The sequence below is a fragment of the Erithacus rubecula genome (assembly GCF_903797595.1).
Source record: "Erithacus rubecula genome assembly, chromosome: 3".
In the NCBI taxonomy this organism is placed as follows: domain Eukaryota; kingdom Metazoa; phylum Chordata; class Aves; order Passeriformes; family Muscicapidae; genus Erithacus; species Erithacus rubecula.
Genome location: NC_136689.1, coordinates 53,992,031 through 54,012,138, shown reverse-complemented (window position 1 = coordinate 54,012,138; position 20,108 = coordinate 53,992,031). Strand labels below are relative to the sequence as shown.

The following is a 20,108-nucleotide window of genomic DNA, read 5'->3' as shown; positions in this document are numbered from 1 at the left end:
GCAAGGAGGGAGTTTGTCATCAAAAAACTGAGAACAGTATTTCTTTCCCTCTTTCTTCTGAATTCCTTTTTATGTCATTGCCTAGATTGCAAACTCTTTCTGAAGAGACTGTCTTGCATCTTCATTTCCAACAAGATCCTTGTCTCAATTGTGTTTTTTTTATATCCATGGTACTGATTCACCCAAACAGGCTCTGCCTGGTCCCTCCAAGAGGAAGGAAGAGGATAATCCAGTTCCAATAGACAAATTTAGGTTTCCAACTGTTAATTTCTCACAATTGTATTTACCTTCAATGAAAATAAAAGAAGCCAGAAGTCAACAATCCGATCCAGTTCCATAAAGCCACCACCAGAATAATCCCAGACACATTGTTAATTTATTAACAGCTTCAGGAAATACCCTGGTTTATTTAGTAGGAAATATCATTATGAAAATCTTCTTAGTGACACTAGAAAGCAGCTCCTTGGCTGGCAAGTCTGGTGGTGTTTCCCTTGCTATTGTGCATCCCTTGCTGGATACACAAAGGAAATAATTTCTCTTTCAGTACAAGACCAAAAAACAGACACAAATATAATGAGGACTGGTTTTCTTCTTGGAAGAATAGATAATCAATGACTTGAAGAGTGGAGAATATAACTTTGTATTAAGACTAACTTCTTTGCTTGTGTGAAGCTCTTCTATGTCATCATCTATTCTATCACAACACTTTTACTAACAAACTGAGGTATTTAATTCATTATGTTTTCAACCTTTGCAAGAAAGCAAATACAAAAATACATAAAAACAAACAGCTACTAATTTGACTTAAGGGTTTCCAAAATATCATTTACCTGCAAAATCTGACTATTGACTATGTGAAACCAATGTCAGAGGTGAACTTTCCTAGCTAAAATTATTTAAAAACTTCTAGTATCTTCCATTTGTTAAAGAATTTTAATAGGGAGGAAGCCCAATTATTTTGGGGGTTTTTTTTTCCCTGGTTTTCTTACAATTATCCATTTTCTAATTTACTTCTGGCTTTTAATGTGGATTCATTCCCTATATATTTGTTGGGGGAAGTGCTGCAGAAAGTGCAGTGCTGTACCCAGTAGTCCTTGAATTGCATCTGAACATCTCTGAGGCAGAACTCCAAATGCCAAAACATCTCCACGATCTGAACTTGTCTGAAACAAAATGTTAAAACAGTTTCTGCAATAAAGCCAAAAGCTCAGAATGGCAGGAACAGAGGAAGCATGAGGGCTGTCATTTCCACCAAGAGCAGCAGATAATACTTCCTATTAACACCTCCCAGAGATACAGACTGTTCCAGTGAGCCATATGTGACTGTCTTCCTGCTATTAATTTTTTTGCCTGAAAGACTAGCTCAATCAACACAATATGAGGGAGTTTGCTCCTGAAACTATCTTGTGTAGTTTATGTGTATTTGAGAGAAACTCTGGTGCTTTATCTATGCATTTTGATTCATAAATTTCACTGCCTTACTGTGTATCAGAGAAGTGGCAATAGAATTACTAGCTTCAAGATAAAGACCATTATGTTATCAAATCTCAAGTGCTGTATCAACAGTGTATTTTATAGATAAATGACAATTCCTAATCCTCTGTATTAATGACAGCTATTCTCAAAGTTTTGGCAACACTGACAGCTAGAATGGCTGGATTATAGGCATTAAGAAAATAATGACAGAAACACCTTCACTGTCTGAAAGGATTCTATTACCTTACTATCTTTATTAAAGTCTAGATTCTGGGAATAAGCAAAATAAGCAAAATATTTTATGACTATTCTTAGAAAAATTGTCTTGGAAAAAAGGCTATCGTAAACAATTTTCTAAATCTCCTTTTGGGTTTCTTTGTTTAATTATATCTATCCTATGAAAAGTTGAAAAACTTCATGATTTTAGTTCCCTTTTCAGTCAATATAAAGTCACTGGGAGAGAACAGTGGGAAAGAGAGTGGCATGCTTTCTCTGTTACAATATGAAGATTTGGGATACACTGGTTCAGTGCCTGGCTCTGAAACAAATTTCCTGTGTGAAGTCAAACAATCCTTTTGGTGTTTCACCTGTGCATCTGCAAAACAAGGATAACCACTATCCCAGATAGGATTTTATTGGCTCACATTTATTAACATGCTAGAGGTATTTAGAAAGTCATGTAGGAGAATTCTACTGACCCTATACTCAAAATCAGTATTCAAAATTACTGGAATGCCAGTGTATCAGGCAGACATCTCTCATACAAACATACTTGCCTACTACCTGCAAAGAGGTCTCACAACAGCAGTTTAACATTTCTACAAAAACAAATTTTTGAGTAAAATTCAGTCAGATCATATGCAGAAAAATGCAACCTGTTGTTAGGGAAAACTAATACAAATCCTGCTAGCATCTGTTAGTCACCACAGTGCTCAAAGCCACACCACCCAGCTGGGACCTCCTTTACAGGATGACTGACTTTAGAGGAGATATCAACACTTTAGGAGATTAAATCTATTAAGGAGATTCCCACTTCTCTGCAGCTGCTGTGAACCCATCTTTGTGTGTGAGCTACAGCACACAGAGACCAGGGAATGAACAAAGAAATGGGTCATGGATGTGTCAAAGGAAACGTGATCTTCTGCACATAAAGACACTAAATAAACATTAAAAGGAAATGCCACAGAAAATGATACATAGGCTGGAGAACAAATTAAGTCTAGTTGGTGAATTGACTCTGTCTATACGCTACTATTGCTTCATACAATATTCCCTTTTGTTTCTCAATCATTCTGTCTTTAATGCCCACCTGTAAGCCATATTTATATTTATCTCATACCTTCCAACAGCAAAAAATCTTCTAAACCTGATTAGAAAGATCTTTCAGATCTATATTTACACATATTCAGTGGCACTGTTACCTATATAATAGGTAATACTTTTCAGCTAAAAGACTAGAAAAGTAACCAACAACATAAAAGTATACTTCCTTTCAATTATCCCAAAGAGCTGGTTTCATTTCACAAAGGCAGATTACTCTGAATTTCAGCAATAAATTTACCTCAGTACTAAGGTTTGTGTCTTTTGGCCATTACTGTGTAAATGATGACATTTTAGTGGTCTAACAAAGGCTTTGAAATTTATAAATAAATACATAAATAATTAAATATTAGAAATTAAATCTAAGAATTTGTCTACCACAGTTTACGTTGAATTTCTCTGAAACTGACACAAAATCATCTTTAGAAAAGCATTGTGTTGAAAGAATAACTTTCTCTATTACTTACATTTGTTAAAAGAACACTCCAAAAAAGAGCAAATTGTAACATGGACTACAGCAAAATAGATATAGATAATGTATTCAGACCTAGCTGATAACCACAGATAAAAACCCCAGGGAATCTGAGTCAGCTTGATAAAGCATCCTATTGATATTACATTCACAATTTAATCCTCCCCCAGTCAGGAAGAACTGATTAAGAGACAATTCTCTTTGCAGGTGTGACTTGTGGAAGTGTTCTCTATATTTCCTTCAGCATCAGCCTGACCTAGTTTTGCAGGGCATTATAGGACACCAGGAACATACACCTAGTTGTCTGTGCCCTAGGTGAGGGAGAACAGCAAACAGCTGGAGGGGTTCAGTTTCTTACCATCTGGCCACAGATGCAAAGAACCTTTGATTGTCTTAAAAAGCAACTCAGTGAATGAGATTTTGTGGACTTCCTTTGTTCTAGTCATCAGTAGCTCTCAGTGCTTCTCTGGGCTCAGAGCACATTGTAACATACTCACCATCATCTGCTGAATATGGAATATTTCAGCTCCAGTGGCAGAGAGGCGATTGGGAATTGAAATATCAAGTAAAGCTCCAGGAAGAGTGCTTGGTCCAGCATTGTAAACCTGTAAGAGAAAAAATTAAGACAAATAAAATTGCACATTTGACTTATCATAAATGGAAAACTACTGTAGATTCAGAGTTGGGAGTACAGGTAAATTTGAAGAAATACAAGTGCAGGTTTTTCAATGTCTTCAGACTAAAACTTCTTTTTCAAGTGCTTTCATTTTTCAGAATGATCAGATAGATTAGCTTACCTAACAATCTTCAGGCACAGCTGACATATCAAAGGAGAAATAGTTTTGCAGGATAATTGCCAGTTCTCAATTCAAGCATCATAATAATTCTATTTTGTACTGCTAGTACACAGTGTTTTGGTAACAAAATCTTGAAGGTTATAAGAAATATTACTGTCTCAGTTAAAATTCTCATTTCCATCTGGTAACCACTGCATGATATTCTGCACATGTTTTTCTTACAGAGCAGAAACCAAACAATTATTTTGACTACTGACTGTGGGTTTTCTGAGAGTGTTGCCAGGAAATGCATGTGAACAACTTCCATTCAAGGTCTGGCATTTTCAATTAAATTACACTTTTACTGGAAAATATTAGCTTCCTATCACTCCCTGACTCCCAAAATTTCAATAAAAACTCAAAGAATTTCTCATTCACCACCAACATGTATCCAGTGAAAATTCCAAAATTTATGGGGTTTTGCTGAAGAGAAATAATCCATGGATAAAATTCAATTAAAGTAAGTTTTTATTTGTATCTATATTTTTTTTATTAGGAAAAATATTTTCTGGTCCTTTTTAACAGCACAAAAATAAATGCAATAAAAAAACTTTTAAGTAAAAATTGAAGCCCATTACAATATTTATCCACACTGAGATACTACTATGAAAATATGTAAGATGTTAATTGTGTAAAGTATAAATATTAAAACCAATAGGTTTTCATTCTTCAAACACTATTCATATTTCAAGAAATGCCTGAGTGATAAACAGAACTAGTTTGCAATGCCAAATCCTCATAAAAGCCCTGAGGCTCCAGGCAGGGGGAGAAATCCCATTGGAATGGAGTTGATAAATGTTGCATGAAATACAAACATAATGCTTCATGTTAGACCTTTTAAATACTTTGATTATCTCACTAATATCTCATACTAAGGTATGAGTTATTGCAGAAAAGACATTTTCTGTTTCCTTCTTCATATTGGATCTAGTAGAGATTTTCACATATAAAAACTGCTATAAAGGCCCATATTCTTGTAACTCATCTCTTTCTCTTGGCTGAGAAGCTATTATTTTTCTCCATCAGGAGAAGTTAAATATATGGCAGAAAATAATTAAGCAAAGAGTGATACAAACAATGCTTTGCCTATTATGAAACTACCTTTTCTCTCTGACACACACACAGTTATAAGGTTTACCCCATTTCTGGACAAAAGATGTGTGACTTGTTTTTGTACTTCCATATGGAAAAAAAATAAATACTGCAATTGCTAAGTGTGTGCATGAGATAGAAGAGCATTTGGTAGGACAAATGGTGGCACTGCCAATACATAGATTTCCTCTCCCTTCCCTGTTATCACTTTGCTTTACTGAAAATATTTATCGAGTTAGAGCACCAGTGCATTTGTTTGTCATCTGGATAAACCAACCTCTGGGTATAAGAGGGAGGAAGGGAAGAAGACCTATAAACCCCTAAGAAGGAAACCAGAATCACAAGAATTAATAGCCTGGTTCACAAAAGCTTTTATATCCTGAAATCCTGCTTTCCAGTCCTTCAGTAAATAGCTAAGGGCACTGTATGACTGTGGGGGTTTAATTGGTCTGGATCACAATCTGTCCATGGAGGCAGACGTGTTATTTGTTATGAGCTGTTTTCAGTCTAGGAAAACAGAAAGAAAAATGACAAAACACTAATTTTCACAATAAATGAACCTACCTCTGCAGGACTTATCATTCCCTAGTCCCACCTAGCGGTGAAAGAGGATTTGTAGGGCTTGTAATAGATGCAGTTACAGCAGTGAAACACAATGCCAGTTAATTTTGGCCAAATTACAAGAGTTTCTTATAATAAATCATCCATATATTTTGCCACATCAGGAACCCATCTAACTGTCATGTGAAGTGTAACATAAAAGTAACACTTGAATAGTGCTGAGATGCTATAAGGTATTTATTGAGAGCTTCTCATACTTTTCTTTTTAATGTCCTCATCTCTCCCCTGTACTGTACTCTTATCAGTACTATAGTATCAGTGTATATATTTATCAGTAGTATAAATATTTTCATACTGGGGCATCTAGCAGAATGAATCCCTAGCACAGATAGGTGTTTGTTCCCTTGGATAAAGGCTGCCCACTCCTTTGCTCAATGACCATGCCACTAAAAGACTTCCTCCTCCACTCTTAACCTGTGGCTTCATATAAGATGTGGAACTTAAGTAACTAGGGCTCTTGACTCAGCATGTGAAAAAAGTTGAAAGAAACAAATGGTAGGAGTTTTTTTTAATATGGAAGTGAGATGCCACGTTTGTAACTCTTGTCATAATATATGCAGGTAATGGACATATGCCATCCCTGCTGTAAATATGGTATCCAACCAAGAATGCATTGTACAGCATTGTAGCAGGATGCTCTGCCTGAGTAGAGGTCAAACAGCACAAATTAAACCCTATTTGTAAAAGTTACCCATGATGGATGGAGAAGCTGGATGGATGGATGCTGCCTTTGGTGCTGAAACTGCTGAGGCTGACTAATCAATCCCAAAGTTAAAAACACAGGATTTCCTGACAAAAACTGGTACCAGTGAGGATGTGACAGGCAAAGTTTCTGATAAAGGAATTAAAGGAATCAACAAGTGATGGTACAGATAACTTGTCTAAAGCTGCTGAGCTGGCAGAGCATGAGTGACATTTGATCATTTTTACTATAAAAGCTCATCCCACCTTTTATCAGCATGGATTTCTAACACACCATTTCCAGGAGAGGGTCTGGGGATTCTCCCCTTGAGTGGAGATGTCCCTCAAGGTTTCTCCTTGAGGCTGAGAAAAAGAGATTTGCTCACAGTTGTTGGTATGAGTGAGTACACCTATATAACCTTCAGATAAAAATGTTGACCCACTCAGGGCTAGGATTGGATCCAGCTGCATCTAGACTCCTCTCTGAGAAGTTTAGAAAGCAAGGGAGTTCTTTCTGAACCTCCTAACTCAACAAGAGGGACTTCTTTATAAACCTTGCCCAAAGCTTCCATTCTACCCATGGCTGTGATATAAAAATCATGCACAAAATCCCATACCACACTCAGAATAAAACAGACACAAAACAAGAACGTGCTGTCAAGCAGAAAAGCAGTCAAAATAAGGATGGATTTTACCTGCAGCGTGAAGTTGAGAGACTGGAAAAGGCATTCATGGTTTTCCAACCGAACAAAGTTGGACACTTCCACAGAATCACCATAGAAAAATGAACTAGGGAAGACTTCTCTGTAAAACCAAGATACGGATTCAGTAAGCAGAAAATGTAACTAAAATGAAATATATTTGTGTCTAGCTGAATTGCACCCTGCTTTTTAGTCATGTGAAATTCTATATGTGGGACTGTTTTACAATGGTCTACTTTTTGTGATTTCATTTTCTCTTGGCAGCAAGTAGCATCTCAACTGACCTGAGTTAACATCCCACCAATGAAGCAGATTTCTTTTGATTACCTATCCTTTTTCTCCTTTCCTATCACAAATCCTCCTGTCTCAGGTCCCCTGCCATGGATGATTTGCCCAAGATTGGATCAACAAAGGAAATCATTGCACAAACAAGTTAAGGAACAGTATCTACAAGGAATACTTTAAGCTATATATACATTAAAGTAACATTTCAATTTTATTTAACATTTACAAAGCATGTCTGGAACAAACAGTTAACTGTCCAAATTTTACTACCTTTATCTTTAGCAGATGACTAAAGGCAAGATTAGAGGGGGATAACCTGCTTTCAACTAGAGTGGATCAGTCCAAGTTTCCTCAATCACTCTTATCTTCTAATCACAGAGTAAAATGCAGTAGGATTTTATCAGAAGTTACTTGGAAGCACAAAACAGTACCTGAAAATCTGCAGAAGAGGACTAGGAGTGCTTTAAGCATTCTTTATAATCTCCTTCTAATCCCAGGCTTCTCCACTGTATGGAAAGGGACCTGGTGTATTTTCAGACAAATCATAATGCACCCTACTGCTTAAAATTCTGCTTACTTCCCAGGCTGTCCTTTGTAATCAGAGCACTTTGGGACAGGAGTTTAAGCCTGTTTAGGCACATTTCCTTTTTTTCTTCCTGCATCCCATGCCAGTGATTGCTATGGGAAGCAGTGAAAGACAAATTTTCTCTTCCCATTTACAATGGGAACCATAAGGCTTCTCCCAAATATGGTACACACCATTCTGGGCTATTTATAACCAGGAATGAAGTTTACTCCTCTAGATTCAAATATAGGACAATTAAGCTAATAAAACAAGCTTCAAAAAGATACTGTCCAAAAAAAAAGAGTATTACTAATATTATCATGCCTGGGAGCATGCCCTCCCATAAACCCAGCTTTTCTCTGGCTGTTGGATTTTTCTGTGAACTTCAATTAACTAAGCCTTGTCTATGAGAAAGAAAAATAGAATTCACACAGGCACTTGGGTGGGGCTTATAAATTCAGAGACCTTGTGCTTAAAAAAGTACATTCTGAAGAGAAAGAGAAGAAAGCAATTTTAATTATGTTTTGGCATGCAGTATTGTGAAGGTAATAAACAGAGATCTAAAGACACAGATGAAAGCATTTATATTTGTAAAGCTGAATAAAAATCCATCTGTATCAAAGCATCAAGAAACAAGAGTTAAATTTCTAAAGAATTGTAACAATGAAAGCATTCAAAAACTTCCAGAGCATGCTGCCGAGGCTGTACTCTCAATACAGAGATTTTTGTCCTCACTAGTCATCTTGTGAGGTTTGATAGTGCACTTCCTTTCTCTGAGCAGGCTCAAACTTTTACCCAGTACTGCTGGCAGTAATTAAGGGTTTTATTTCTATCCAACAAGATGAGTTTTATGAGGCAAAACCCAGTCTCAGCTTTGAGTCTGAGTTTATTCAGCTTTTCAGTCAAACCACGTCAGTGCAGGTTAACTTTTTTCCTACATGTGTAGCATAGTGGTCAAGGGAGTATTTGAGTGATTCTACTGATGCCAACCTGCACTGGTCATTTAGACAATACCTGTAGTCTGGTGGCTAAAACAGACACTGACCCTCTGGGGACACTGATGAGTTTTTGCTTCCTCAGTTTAGCAATTAATGTTAATTTTCTCAGTCTACATGAATATCAATTCATCTTCAGTGACCAGGTCAACCAATTCCAACTCAAAGCACTGTTTATGCTAAAGAATGGTCTGACTGTTGAGCCTGACCACAAATATTTCATTCTAGGCTTAAGATTGTGATGCCAAGTGGAAGGGAAGAGCCTCAATTATAAAGGCAGGAGCTCATACACGTGCAGCCTTAGGGAGAGGACGCAGTGGCTACATCTTAAACAAGTATTTCAGTCAAAGGGTAAGTGATGCTCTGCAGTTGGTAGTCAGATGCCTCACAGACTAGGGAACAGAGGAAGTAGGAAAATAAACAGAAGCAAATTCTGTTTGTGAAATTAAACAGATAGATTTCACCAATCTCCTTAAAATTCCAGAACATTTGGCCATAACCTTTGGCCTGATGACTCTCAACCATTTCCTTAAAGACATGCTCTAATGAACAAGATGTGGTTTACTTTTCTTTTTAAATGTAATTTTAAGGTTCATCCTATTTGCAATATCACTTGAATTCAAACACAATCACTAAAATATCTACTATAAATGTGTTGGTAATTAATTATCATTAATTAGGAAGTAGTGAAAATGAGGTACAGTCCTGAAATGAATAAAATTTCCAGATATTGAATGAGATTGTGGGAATGATCAGAGTCTGAGAAACAAGGAAAAAACAACAGTCTGGCTACATGTAAACAAAGAAAAGAAATAATTTTTTCACTGGAAGACACTCAGATGTTATTCTTAGGATGATGATAATGCTGAGGATTACTATTGTTGTTTTTGTTTTCATTTGGTCACTGATACTTACCCATTGATGGATGAGTCCACTTCATGCATCAGGGGCACTGACAGGATTAGAGTGTTATCGTGCAGACATTCAGTGCGTTCTAGGTTTCCACTGTGCCAGAAAGGAAAAACAAACATACTGCAAATCAACAGCCTTTGCAATATATAACAGCTTCTCAGCTACCATCCCTCTGCCTTGTACCCTGAGCCTCTCTATTTGAGTAATATCAGCTCCTTAAAAATATCCACCCAGCCTTGGAGAGGGCACACACAAAAAACATGAGTTTTGTGGCTGTGTCATGAACAGGCTCATAACAAAAAAATGCATATTGGAACAAGGTGTGAATGCAAATGCCTGTGGGAAACTGCAGCAGCCATCACACACAGTGGAGAGAAACAAGAGCATTTAGACTTCCATGCAAGGGTTCATTTTCTCCCAGTCTGACTGCACATCAGTTTGTGAGGGACATACACACCTGCACTGTACCACAGTACCAATTTGCTGCCACTGCAAGCAGGTTTTTGAGAAAGACCTTTGTAATGAACTGGCCACAACCTCTCAGCAATTCCACTCTCTCTTTTTCCCTCTTCCTATACTTAGCTGCCAAAATGAAAGCATTTCTATTTTACAGCTGCCTCAGCCAGTCAAAACCAAATTTAAGTCAGTTTGTTTCAGTACACATACTTTTTGTATGAAGTCTGGGAAAGGTTCCCATAATGCATGTTTAGCATGCAAACCTGCAACTATTCTAATTCTGATATGAGTCTGCTTGTTGGGTGACAGTTCAGAGCAACAATCCTGAAAGACATGTTACATGTATTTCCAATTTCTTCAGCAGTGACTGTGGAATTACTTTTACTCTGCTGCTCATTGGATTTACTCACAAATCAAACTGGCAAAACAAAATATATGATCATATTTGAGGACAGTATCACTGAGGCAGTAACATCCCCAGTGATACCATGCAGATTATGAGCTGCTCAGATTACAAAAACAGAACCTGCTGGCTACAGCCTGCTGCTTAGATAAGCTCAGCTTTCTGCAACTGACACATTGCCTATGTCTGCTGATAAGACTATGGCCCAGACAGAAAACCCCACAAACTTTCAGTCCTGGGAAACAACCCCAATTAGTAAGAGCTTTTTCTCTGAATAGGCTCATAGAGGAGTCTAAAATGGAGATATTTCTCATCCAACATAAATACCAAGATACCATGGTGGCAAACAGAATAAGCAAGTAGAATACAGGGTTCATGGCTATGTTCTTATCTGTTTCAAATGCAGTAAAAGTACTGTCATAAAAGGAGAGCACAACTCAGTGAATCCAGCTCTAGAAAAACAGTTCACATCTGGAAGCAAAGAAGGAGGTTTGTTGTTTTTTTGAAACAACCAATTAGTGTAAGAGGAATATAATGCTCTTTCTCCAGTTTAAAACAGCCTCTTGTTACAGATTCTACAGCCAAATTTACAAATTTACATGGGACAGGCTAAAGGGCAACTTGAAGGGCAACACTTTCTTTCCCATGACAGCATGACACAGCTTCCCAGTCCAGCTCTTTCTGCCAGACTAGCTCCAGTTCTGTGTGGAAACAGTCTTCACCTATTGCAGTCTGACTGCAGCACAGGCACATTCTCTCAATTTCCTTATCACTGATTTTACTTCATGGCTCCCTGCAACTCTTGTGGTAGAAAGATTTTGTTACACTCATTTGACAGACAGGGAATTGAGCCATTTGCCTAAAGGCACAGAGAAAATGAGGGTAATCAGCACTGAGACCTGCACTACTCTCTTTGGAGGTTTAGCTAAATCCTTCAAAACATAACAATCCTCTCTCAATCTTGTGCAATGAGAATGTTCTCATAACACCTCAAAGCATGCACTCAATGTGTAACAATTACTGTTTATCTCTTTGCTCATCTAAAGGCACAGACTAACACTTCTCACTGGTAGGGTACAGAAATATAAGTGAGGTTAGAGAGGGATGTCCTGTGCTATCCAAGGCTGGAAAACACTGGTTGGGCAAATTTAAAGCACTACTGAGCCATCTTTGCAGAAGCTGGCATTCACTTAGCAGATACTGATGTCTCTGACTGAGAAGCATCACAGGGTCGCCTGAACACATGATGAACTTCTGATGGAGGATAAAACTTGGCTGACATGCAAGACATGGTGACATGGTCAGTGTCATACCAGTCCTACGTGCTGCAGGATCTTGTTCCCACCTACAGCTGTTACTGCAGGGGAGGACTGTGCCTTATGAGAGCAGTCACTCAGCAGCTGCTACACCTTATCTCTCATCTCTAGCTTTGAGTAGAGGTGTCATCCCACTTGGGAGGAGAATTCAGGCTGAAGATCCTGATTTGGATACATAAGGATATGAAGTTGGCTCATTTACACAGCAAATGGGAGGAGTAACTAGTCAAACACCCAACACATCAAAGCAGCAGCTCATGGCCAACATTAGCACAGCTGCACATCCCATACAGACATTGACAGTGCTTGTGACTGAATCACCCATGCTTCTTCATGCTACATCATCCTAGAAGGCACAGAGCATGTGTCACATCTTTATCCTGCCCAAGACAAAATGCCTATGCATGCACACTTGGCAACACCCTACTTTAATGCCTATTTCAAGTGCCCTTTGGAAGTGCCCTGTCTAGAGACTGTCATAGCTCATTAAAGATCCACAGGGGGGAAAAATAGATATATGACTTTAGGACCTAACAGTGGGATCCTTGACCATCTGATTAAAGCATTTATCTTTTTTGGTTTGCACCCCAGCATGTTTGTTTCATTCAAATGTTGGAACAAATGGGTCTATCTTGTGTTGATCATCAATTGAAGCTGAGCTGAGCTTGATACATGGCCCAGAGAGAAATACAAGAATCTTTCAACTCAGAGAATACAGAATGATCCTTCAGAACTGCAACTGCCTGCAAAGAAAACCCATGCATGATCTTACCTCATTTTTCAGGAAGCTTCAATACAGTTACTCTGCCTCACCAAAATGCATGCATTTAGCCCCAGTAATTTAACCAAATTTACTACACATATACATATCTACAGCTAATATTGTCAAGCACACATAATGCACACTTCATGTAACAAAGAATACCCAAGTCTTCTAGACATATAAGGATTCCCTTACCTTTGGGCAGTGACAAGGAAGGTGAGTGTTTCTTCCTGTCCAGTCAAGTGGGTTGTGTCAAAGACCACATTGAACTCATACTGTGCAAAGAAAAAGCAGTATTTAGACACACTGCATATTGCTTCAAAATGTATTTATTCTGAAACTTTATTTATATTTTACTAGGCTAATTTTACAAAAGTAGCATATTTTGATACATGGAAGAACGCTTCCTCAACTGCAAATTAGCTTTTAAATCTTAGTAATTGCAAGATAGTAATTTTAAATCTTAGCAAATACTACAGAGTTTGGGTTTTCCTTCATTAAGAGAATGCCTTTATTAGAATTGCCATTCAAAGATATTTCTTGAGGAGATGATCTGCCTGGGAATAAGTTTTCCAGTACAGGAGGATCACTACGTGAAACTATCTCAGCACCAGGTTATTTGCTGATAAAGAGATCTTTTGGGGGAATAAAGGCCACATCACAGGCTTGTCTCCACTTGGAGACTTGGAGCAAGTGGCACAAGCTAAAGCAGCATTCAGGACACCCATCATAATGGGTGAAAACAGGTGCCAATTTTGAAATAAGAATTTTACTTTGATAAGTAACTTCTCCATGTTATTTTTCTGGCTAACTACAAAACAGACTTTGGCTAAGTAAAACAGTGTCCAAATTCATTGTAACTTCAATGGCTTACATTCTTACATGCTAGATCATACTGCATGTTTTTTCAATTCCATTTAAAATATATTTTACTTTTTCAAAATAGCAAGAAAAAGTCAATTAAAAAAACAGAAAACTAAAACTTTTGTGTTGTGTCAAAGGAGACATCAATTCTAACGGAAAGGATTTGCTTATAAAATTGAAACTTTCTGAACAATTTCAGACTCATTTTTTTCAGGTCATCCTTAAGTTATTATTCCTCATTTTCACATCTTTCTGGGTTGGTCATTCATATACATCATTTCAGTGGCAGAAAGAACCCAGATAGGTTTTTAAACATTATGACAGAGTATATATTCTCTTATAGAACAAAACCATCCTTTAAAAATCTACCAGAAGAACATAACATGAAAAAGTCATTAGTGCACTTTAATGTGAAAGAAGACAAAAACTTACAGAGGCAACATAAGTGAGACAGAGAGTCCTTTTCTAATTTTCTGCAGAGGAAATATGTAAGGTTTTCACAACTGCAGCTCTTGCACCATTTTTCAAAGCCATTTTATTGCAGTGCCCAGGGCACTGCCATTGGCTCTGTCTGGTGGGAAAGAGGATAGCTACTCTCTGTAACTGTGAAAGGCTTGGATATCTGGCTTAGCAAGCTAGATAAAGTATCTATCACAGACATTTAACAGAGCAGTTGGCTTTCCAGGCACTCCTTGGAGACAGAGGTAAATGAACCATTATTCTGCAAATGCAAATATCACAACTGTACCGTAGATTTGGATCTCATGAAAGGAAATCCCACACTGCACTTGAGGAAATCTGACTCCAGTAATTCACAAGCAATGCCCAGCTCCTCCTGCAAGAAAAAGAAAAAAAGAAAAAAAAGACCATGAGATTACAGATTTGGGGAGGAAAAGAAGATTGCTAAGAAATAGCAACATGATGAAGTACTACAGAAAATTAAATATTTCCCATCGTAGCACTGTGTTATACTTCCCTATTCCACATTAGTCAGACCAGCATTGGAAGAAAACAGCCATCAGAACCTTGCTCTAAGATCATGAGGAAATACTGCATGACTAAACACGTTGGAGTCAAGTGATCAGCCCAAATTCTTGGATAACTCAGTCCTTCCCTCCATTTATTAAAAGAAAGCTTTCAAATGATCCAGAATACAGGTTTTCTAAGGTAGTTTTTCCAGATATCTGTACCATAAAGAGAGAACAGTGTTGGGAGACAGTGGCTGAACCATGCTATACACAGATGCAGAAGAGAAAGTTAATCTGGTTCTGGTGACATTCAATCCTCTGCTCCACAAGATGAGTCTTGCTGGTGTGGATACAAACTTTCTTTACTGAGACAATGGTGGCAAAGATAAAGTAGAGGAATGAGCATCTCATGCTAAACATTGACTATGGGCAGTCAATTATTCAATACAAAAGATTAGAGCAGCCCTATCCTGCTTGATTGGTGACTCCACTACAACAGAAATTCTTCTGGTGACTAGAGAGTTTCATTGCTCCATACAATCAGTGCCTAGCTCCAGATGAGCACATTCTCCTTACAAGACTATCAGGAACAGTTTTGTACTTTGCCACTGTGGGCAAGTTCATCTAAGTTCACTAAACTTTAGGAGTGTGATTCAGCTCTGGAAACTGATATATGCTTTTAAGAGCCTACACAGCAAGTGACTGCTATGTGATTTACATGCCACTGTTCCCATGGTGGTAAAAGGATGTACAAAACAGTCCAGCAGACCAAATGCAGGTGTTTAATTTAGACTGGGTTGGATCCCTCTCTAGGCCCTACTGTTGATTAGATCATCACCCAAAGTATAGTGCTTATGGTATGTGCTATAATACAAATGCCTACATTTTAGATATCTCAATCTATAAATTAATTTTATTCCAGACATGCAGCTGAGAATCTCTTTGCCACAGAACATATGATTTACTTGACCTATATTCTGTATTTACAGCAGTTTGCAAAGCTCATGCACATTTCCTGAGTTACTTCAAATATGCACTTAAAAGTTACATTCTCAGCTGGAGCAAGCATCAGTGGAAGGAGCTTCCTGAACCATGTACTTGGGTTATAGGCATCTCCAGGAAATGCCTCTCTGCCTTTCACATTCTGACCTGAGCACAACATTAGTGCTCTACAGACATTCAGCTTCAAAATCATGGTTCAAATCAGGGCACATACTTCTAGAAAATGATAGATCAAATACTATCTATCTTTCTTACCTGACTCAGACAGTATTTCCCTGGTTTCATGAGAAGCAAAAATAATGTAAGGAGAAAATCAGTGCACACCTGGAGATGCCTGATGGAGTGATATTACTGCAATACTACTAAAATGCCAGAGTAATCCCCTTCCCATTCAGTTTCTCTATGGATTTGTTTCCTTGCAATCTTTAGCAGGCTTCCATTTCTGGAAATACCAAAGAAGGCACTGCTTAGCAAATCAAATATCTAGCTTCAGTAGTACAGAGTACCATCCACATATGTGCTAGATTTTCTCCTCTAAATGAACATGAAATAGATAAAAAAGTGCTTCATGGGCAAAGCATCCCTTTCACTAGCCTCTTCCTCTCAGGAATCTGGAAGGTTTTCCAGTTTTATGAGAGTGATCAAGAGAACACAAAGTCTGAGCAGCTGCATAACCAGATGAAAAATTTCACAGCTGTTTCCTCAGAAAATATTCCTGGTTCTGGGTTGATCAAGTGTCCCTTGCTAACTGGAGCAAATTATGAACTCTCTTCCATCAACACCTAGCCTGTGTTCTTTCAAGGATGGTTTCTAATTACACAGCTGTCCAATATTTGACAGTGACCAGACAGATCCAAGGGATTGTCTCCTCTCCTTAAGGCCATATCCCTTCAGACCCTTAAAGACCAGGATAACAGAGAGCCCTCATACTGATAACAGAAGAAGAACACCCCTTCTTCATTTTGCACATTGATGCCTTTGCAGACCAGACAGCTGGCAGACAGATGTCCATGGTTTTACTGCCTGTGAAAGGAAATAAGATAACATTGAATTCACTGGTTTTGCCATTGTTGCTTGGGAAAGTTTAACGGCTGCAGGAAGATTGACTTGAATGACTTTCATTAGCATACTGTCCAGTTTAATGATTAATATCAATGCAACACTACTGAAGTTCAGAGTGGAGAGTGTGAAAAGGTTATTCCCTGAGAGTGTGGTCAATTATAGCAACAGGCTCTCCAGGAAAGTGGTCAGGGCACCAAACGTGTCAGAGCTCAGAAAGTATCTGGACAGTGTTCTAGGTTATAGGTTTAATTAGGGAGTCCTATGAGGAACAGGGAGCTGGATTTAGTGATCCTTATGGATCCCTTCCAACATGAGTGATCCAGTAATGGTGCACAATAAAACTTTTCAATGCTAGGAAACACCAGAAATAAGTTTGGCTTCATCATACTGGTTCAGCCTCCCACAAATCTGTAAAATTAAAGGCTACCCAGAAAAACTTTTCCCATGGACTTCCTGTCTCGCTCTGTGATTAAGATGGAGAAACTCAGCTAATGAGTAAATATTTTGGTTTTCCTTCACTGCTCACTGTTTAGCTTCAGGCTTCAATTTCACTGTGCTGTTCTGGAGGGAGAGAAAACTGTTTCTTTATGTGGCTTCCTATGGTGGTCAGCTCTCTAAACTCAATTTTCACACTGCTCCAGGACGCTGAAGGGTTGGTGCTGTCTTATCTTACAAACAGGGAATAGCAGTGCAACTCAGGGCTTACAGAAATTGCAGATACCACTTCTTGATGTTAGGTCATGCTTTTATTGAACAATGCTTCACTATGACTATACAGTCCATTTGAAAAACTCAGTTTACTGCATGAGCTTCATAGCAGTTCCTAGTTTGCTCAGAAAACATAGCCAAAAGGGTTGGCCATTTCCTTTCCAACGAGACAGTGTGATGCTTTATCTGGAAAACTTCCTTTCGGCAACATTTCAGAGTGTTACATACTCTCAGTCAACCAGATAAATAGTCAGCTAATTAGTCAAATAATTGTACTATTACTTCATTCCAAATGTTGACCTGGTTATGAGAAATATGAAGCCCAGGCTGGCTCACAGTCTGCTTCTCAAAGCTATTTATCACAGGAAAAAAAAAGGTTCCTCATCATTATAACATGAGCAATGAAACACTCAAGTTCAAGACATTGAAACTTCCTCAGCCTCATCTTGATTTACCATTTTCAAATCAGACCCCATGTGGGTTTTTTCCTGAGTCTTGCACAGTTTGAATGGGATGACTTACTGACTAGCCAGTACAACCTGACCATTCTCTCCCTCACTTATATCCAACCAAAACTCTCCAATCTTCCTGAGCCTGATCCGGCAGTTCACATAATTATATTTGGTTTTCATCTTTCTCACCCTTAGCATCATTCATTTCTTCTCTAAAGGTAGAACAACTCCTCTGAACTGATGTTGGCCTTGGCACCAATCCAGAGTCATCATTCCACTTCCTCAAATTTCTCCCCACTCACACCATCCATGACTGGTTGCAAGTACCTTGCCTAAAACATCTCTTCAAGTACTCTTCCCCAGCCTATTAACTGCCCTTCAACACTGGTACTCTAACACCAGGTTTTTATCTATCTGACAACTCTTCTACCATATTATGACTATCAACAAAAGCAAACATTCATGTATGTACAGGTCATTTGTCTTGCTTTGCATTCACCAGTGTTCTCACAGAGAAGGGGTGAATTCAACTATTCTAACTCATTTATGCCCTTCTAGCTCTTTGCTTTTCTCACTGCCTACCAGCAGATACTGCATCTGCAGTGTCAACAAGGAGATGCAACAGAACAATACTAAACATGTGAAAAGGATATGCCAGATGTGGATCTCAATAGAAAGTTATATTAATTTCTGAACTAAAGGTAATTTCTGTATTGTGCTGAATATTGCTGACTATCTGTGCCAGAGTTCACATCATACTTACAAAAACTCTTCTGATTACCTGCTATATTTAAGGAACTTTGATTAAAACCACCAATAAAAGGCATTGAAACTTCACTGAGGAATTATTAAAATAATCTGTACATTTTAAAAGGAAAAAAACCTCAAGTTGCTAGAAAATACATCTGCCAGCAGTTTCTATCTCTCTTTCCTTAGCTATACTCAAATTAAAGACCTTTTTTTATTGCTGTTGTTTAAATTGCAAAAAATACTCCTTGCAAATCTTGGCTATTAACACATACATTCTGGAACTGATGAGAAAATGTCCTGGAAGTCTTGATAATATATTGGCAGAACACTCTTGTTTTGAAGATGTTGAAAATTTACTTAATTGTTAGGATTTTTTCTCGTGATGCTGCTTGTTTTCCAAAAGATACAAAAGCAGAATGACAAGAGTGAGTTCAGAGGAACCCCACATCTGTTGTCAGAGCACACACTCTTGTTGCTGCTTTCCTTGTTGTTATTAGTTTTCTTGTTCTATGATGCTTGTCTGTGAACTGGTGCACTTAACACCACAGAGGATCATGAACAGCATCCTCATCCAAGAAGTCTTAATTCCTGAGAAAATATCATAAAGGAGGGCTGTTTGCACTGTCCACCTCATGCTATGCTAAGTCTCAGAAGTTAGGTACCATGCATCTATTTACTATATCCTCTCTGGCATATAAATTTTATAACTATCCCCACTAGTTATTTGGAAATTCTCTCACCTGCACCAAAGGTAGAGGCTTACGCTGGACACTGGGAAAACTTGTGAAATTTGTACAGTTTTCTATTCTTATCATGGACCCTGACCAAAAGTGCTCAGTACTTTCAATGTGAACTTTTTGTGAGAAGGGATACTTTCCCAAATGAGAGCTTAGAAGAACATCTGGATATTTTGTTCCACACAACAGGACAATTATATAGACTCGACCTGCATTTTAAGAACTTCTTACTTTTGGGAGATATCACAAAACATATGTCTGTTCACAGCTGGTAATATGCTTCCTACACACGTGGCTTGCAAAGCTGGGTAGAACAAACATGTCAGGAACTTAAAGACTCATGTCTTTGATGATGTTTGAAATGGCTCCTTCAAATCATTCTTCATGATCTTGGTCCAAAGCCCTTCAGCTGTGCTATCAAGAATTCATGGGTTTCTCTAGGGTTTGGAAAGCAAAATCTTTATTTTGATCCTACTTATCTCTCCCTGCCTTGCAGTTCTCTAAATCCCTTCACTGAGGCTTCAAGGATATAAAGATGTACCAAATAATTTAACAGCCACCTCCTGAACATACTAATGTCCTTTCTTTCTACAGCAACTGATAAACAAAAGAGTGTGGGTCACAGCTATCCACATATGCAGTGCAATTAGGAATGCCTGAGCTCATAAAAG

At 38.1% G+C, this 20,108-nt stretch overlaps 1 protein-coding gene across 1 annotated transcript in view; it reads right to left on the bottom strand.

The window, feature by feature from the left end:
* The window catches only part of ITGA9 (integrin subunit alpha 9), a 214,232-nt gene that overhangs the window by 50,419 nt on the left and 143,705 nt on the right, over positions 1–20,108 (bottom strand). Inside the window, exons 19-23 of the mRNA XM_079301914.1 lie at positions 14,507–14,593; positions 13,090–13,169; positions 9,960–10,049; positions 7,194–7,302; positions 3,766–3,873 (exon numbers count right to left, since the gene is read on the bottom strand). Of these exons, the coding sequence (XP_079158040.1) occupies positions 3,766–3,873; positions 7,194–7,302; positions 9,960–10,049; positions 13,090–13,169; positions 14,507–14,593 (474 nt within the window). The remainder of the gene's footprint in view (positions 1–3,765; positions 3,874–7,193; positions 7,303–9,959; positions 10,050–13,089; positions 13,170–14,506; positions 14,594–20,108) is intronic.